The following is a 4,126-nucleotide window of genomic DNA, read 5'->3' as shown; positions in this document are numbered from 1 at the left end:
CCCCCCCCCCGACATGCCAGCAGGAATTACGGAAGCAGAGGGGAATGAGGCGAAACTTATCAGTTGATCCGCCTCCGCTATTTTAGCTTCATACCCAACGTAAATCAACGCTTGCTGTACCATAATCAGGTAGGAGTTAGTACATCCATATCTACTGACCACACAGGTCGTTACAGAGGGCGAAGTCTGTGTTTAAAAGTTCTCCTATGAGATTAGCACATACATCAAAATGGGATTTGGAGACGCTTGAAAACGCGAATGCCTTGCAGCAGGATATTCATCGGGTGAGTAATTCATACGCACTCCCACGCGCGACACTCTCGACACACAAGCACTTGTGCACAGGATACCTGACAGCTCGAGTGGAGGTCAACTGATTTTCGGAGCCGTACAAAACATTCTGACCGGAGTTATGCTCACAGGGGTGTTCTGCTAAGATTGAGAACTTGCTAGAATTTTGTTCAGTAGCAAAGCGTAGCTCGAAAAACCGCAGCCTGTGGGACCTATCAGTTCCCCTCTTTGAAGAGCCTTGTAGAACTTCCACGAAACTCCTCATAGAGCAGAGAGATGATTATATGCCGCATTAAAACAGTTATGGAACCATTCAAAGCTGCAATTCAGTGCGGCTTTTTAGATCAAACACAACACCTGACCAGTGGGTCGGGGAGCAAGAATATGAGCCAGTCTTACTTGTTGCATGAACCATTCAAAACAGTTATTCTACGATATCTGGAAAGAACAATTCTTGTTAACCTATTTTCTCCACTATAAATTGTGCGAACGTACCTTTTTCTCAGACACCCGGGTCGGGTCGACGATGCAATATCGGTAATGCTACGGCTTCGTTAAACTTCTATGGGATGTGAGTTGAAATGCCCTCTACAGGTTGCCTTTTTTGGATTAGCAAAACACATAAATGGACTGCAAAGTTGCAAATTTGTTCGTGGGAACAGCGGGAACTAAGCTCATATTGGTGGGCCCCGAGGAGTCGGCCGTACGGGCCTGCCTCAGTGAGTTGTAGATGAGTAAGGCAAGGGGCGCTGAGTGGTCTCGTGTTGTTGATGTATAGCTAAATTCCAGGTTTGCAGAAGGTTGCAGCTGAGAGGCTCAACGATAACCTCCGGTATACTGTCTTTTCTTCATTAGCTCTCAACCACCCGGCTGGCTCCGTCGACCATGCGCTGGGCACCCGTGCATAAATGACTGGTTTGCGGGGCAAATGATGCAAAGACTTGTCATTTGAATACGCTGTCAACTCAAAAGCTCTTTATTCGGTAATAAGCATTCTTTCAGGCGGTAATGCTTCCCACTCCATCTACCCAATCTTGCTCGCCGATTCGGCTGACGGTGCTGGTCGGCGGGAGTTGTTGAGTTCGCTTCCTTACCGTCCCAAATTCACCCAAGAAATATTCATGCTTTGTTGTTTCCTCTTTGTTTGCTAACTATCTTCCCAAATCATCCACTGGAAGCTCCAGCTTTTCCTCGAATCGAGGCAGTGGCTGCCTCACTAGAAATCCGCACACTTAACTAAGCGCGAAGGCTTGAATAGCATTATCCTCCATCAGTGATCTTCCATTTATACTTCACCTTTACCAGGACGTCCGTAACTTCACCACTGTCTCCCCTCACTGGAAGGGGGGCATTATTCCCGTCGTGTGCGCCGACCGCTCTGCTCGGTGTCTGCAGTGCGCCTTCGGCGATATATAGAGAAAATCGTGTGGCTTTTTTTGTACTTTTCGCTTTTGCATGGATGCTTGTAGGAGGGAAAGGCTCTGGATGCCATTGTGGATGTGCAATTCGCCCTGCAAATAACAGGCGTTTTCCACTTCACGCAGAACCTTGGCTGTGCTGGAACTCCTTAGAATGCTTCAAAACGGGCATCTTTACACCCCTTTCTTGCCGCTTTTATTTTAGTTTCTTCCGAAGGTCTCTTCGGGGGAGACGCGCTAAAATCGGTTAGAATGGATGCCGAAAACTTCGCGAAGCTCACGGCAATCTTGGATCTCCTCGACCGCTGCAAGAAGAACCTTGCCCAGGCCGTGCAGCTCGAAACGCCGGTGCAGGTGCAGCATGCGCTTCAGTCAGGCCGCACATTGTCCAAGAGGTCCACACGCTCGGAAGGTCTGTTGGGATTTGGCAGTGCAAATGATGGTAGGCGACATTCCGGCGCTGGGCCACATTCCTTACCGCCGTTCCCGTTTTCAAAATGCACCCCCCAAGGACTTAGTTCACAGCAGTATTAAATCAAGAAAAAACTCCTATGAAGTTATGCAAAGAAACAAGTTTCATAGGAGTTTTTTCTTGATTTAAAACTGCTGTGAACTTAGGGCGTATCCATATACGCACTATCCATTTCTTATTCGCAAGCTGCAGGTGGTTCTCTGCTTTGGGGAGAAGTAATCATCTGGTTAAAAGTCGCCGTGCACAATATACTGTGTTGCATAACTCCGGCTTTTCAGGACAGCAGCCAATGGATGCCGTGGCTCATGCCCAGGAACGGCGCAGGACAGTCAATCGAGCTCAGACGCTCCTCTTCAGGAGGCGAACAAGGCTTCGAAAGTCCTTTCCCAGCTTATCGGAGCCGACGAGCAAAACCGTGTCTATTTCATGTAAGGCATAGTGCTGGACATTTCTATTTGCGGGGTCCCAGAGGACCCGGAGCTTTGAGCCGTTGAACCTGACAGCAGCTCTGCAAAACGCAGGACCGGTGTTCATGGACTCTTATGCCAGATTATGTCTTAGAGCTGTACTTAGTCCTGAAGTAGCCAAATGTGTAGTGGCGTCTCGTTTGCTGTGCGAACGCTTCTCCGCAGTAGTTGGGGGCCACGTTCGCTTCGTAGGTGTCTTTGTGGCTGCAGAGATTCGTTCCATTCGTGCTCATCCTTTGCTTTTCTGCTGCGCTGCCGCTGCTTCACAGGCCTTGATGAAGACATCAAAGACTGCGTCGTCAGTCGGGGGATGATGCGCATATTCGATAGCAGGCAAAGCACCAACAAACGCAGCTCAGAGGGCTCGGATTGCGAAGCGGTGAGCGTATGACCATGTGCAGCAGAGTTGTGGCCTGCTGAAAAATAATCAAGTAGATTCGCTGCTGCGCACTCGCATATCCTTCTGTGCGCATTGTTTTGGGTTTACCCTTCGAGCTTCAGTGTACTGGGGCAGTCCCCTCAGTGGGCTACCCGGTGCTGCGCAATCTGCATAGCTGAACTGTTGGCGTCAGTTTCCTCCCGCGTGATCCTTCGACCCCTGTGCTGTGCTTACTCACAGCATAGCGACTGCCTTGACTACATGGCTGAGAAAAGCTTCGGGCCCCCAGACGTTGACTGGGAAGGTGCGTGTTGGTTTCTCTGGGTGGAAAGCCTTTCATTCTTTGACTGTCATGTGGGTGCTCATGGCAGCTGCGCAATACTCCGGTAGAAACGCAGGAGGGAATTGCGGCTGTCACTGCCTGCACAACCTGCATGTGTATGCGGCCAATGCGACTTGCCTCTGCTGGGGCTGTCCGCAGATTCGACTTGGCAACCCCCAGTGCCTTCTGGAAGCTTTGAGAACTTGTCCAGTGACGACTATGCAAACCTGCGTCCCCAGATTTTGGGCCAGCTGTTTGACAGGATCCTCGATTGCCTGCAGAACGACTTCGACGAATTAGTCGGAAAGCTAAAAGAACAGGTCACTCCTGACTCCCCCCACCCCACACACAGGCAGCATGCCACAGATAGTACACTTTCTCGCTCCCCACCAGCGGCTTCACCGGGTGCCTGATATTGGTGGCGGGCTCTCGGATATTGCAAGATGCACGCTTGGGTGGCAGAATGCCAGGTTGTCGCGCTTATCATATCACTCGCAGCATATACGCATGAAACAGGATGTAGTGATGCATATTGTTGTGCCTTGAGGACTTGCACTCGAGGATTTACGTACCCGACACCTATGGCTGCAAATTGCAACATTCACAGCACGAGATAAATGTGCACGCTGTTGTGATACGCAGAATGTTCACTTAAAGCAGGACGTCATCTCACTGAGAAAGAAACTGCAAGATGCGGTGGAGACTAATGACGATCAGGTAAAAAGACCCTCCAGTTCTGCAGCTGTGGAAAAATACATATATATATATATATATATA

General features: G+C 49.7%; 1 protein-coding gene across 1 annotated transcript; it reads left to right on the top strand.

Annotated features, from left to right (window-relative positions):
- Positions 1 to 1,961: 1,961 nt before the first annotated feature.
- Positions 1,962 to 4,066, top strand: EMWEY_00057520 (hypothetical protein; the record flags this gene model as incomplete). Its single annotated transcript, XM_013480652.1, has 5 exons — positions 1,962 to 2,151; positions 2,918 to 3,027; positions 3,268 to 3,331; positions 3,509 to 3,648; positions 3,992 to 4,066. Coding segments are annotated over 5 exons (579 nt in total), but the record flags the coding sequence as incomplete, so codon positions are not given.
- Between the last annotated feature and the right edge of the window lie 60 nt (positions 4,067 to 4,126).

This window comes from Eimeria maxima, genomic scaffold (assembly GCF_000499605.1).
Source record: "Eimeria maxima Weybridge genomic scaffold, Emw_scaff2163, whole genome shotgun sequence".
Lineage (NCBI taxonomy): Eukaryota > Apicomplexa > Conoidasida > Eucoccidiorida > Eimeriidae > Eimeria > Eimeria maxima.
The sequence above is the reverse complement of the archived record's forward strand: the minus strand, read 5'-3'. Positions and strand labels throughout refer to the sequence as shown.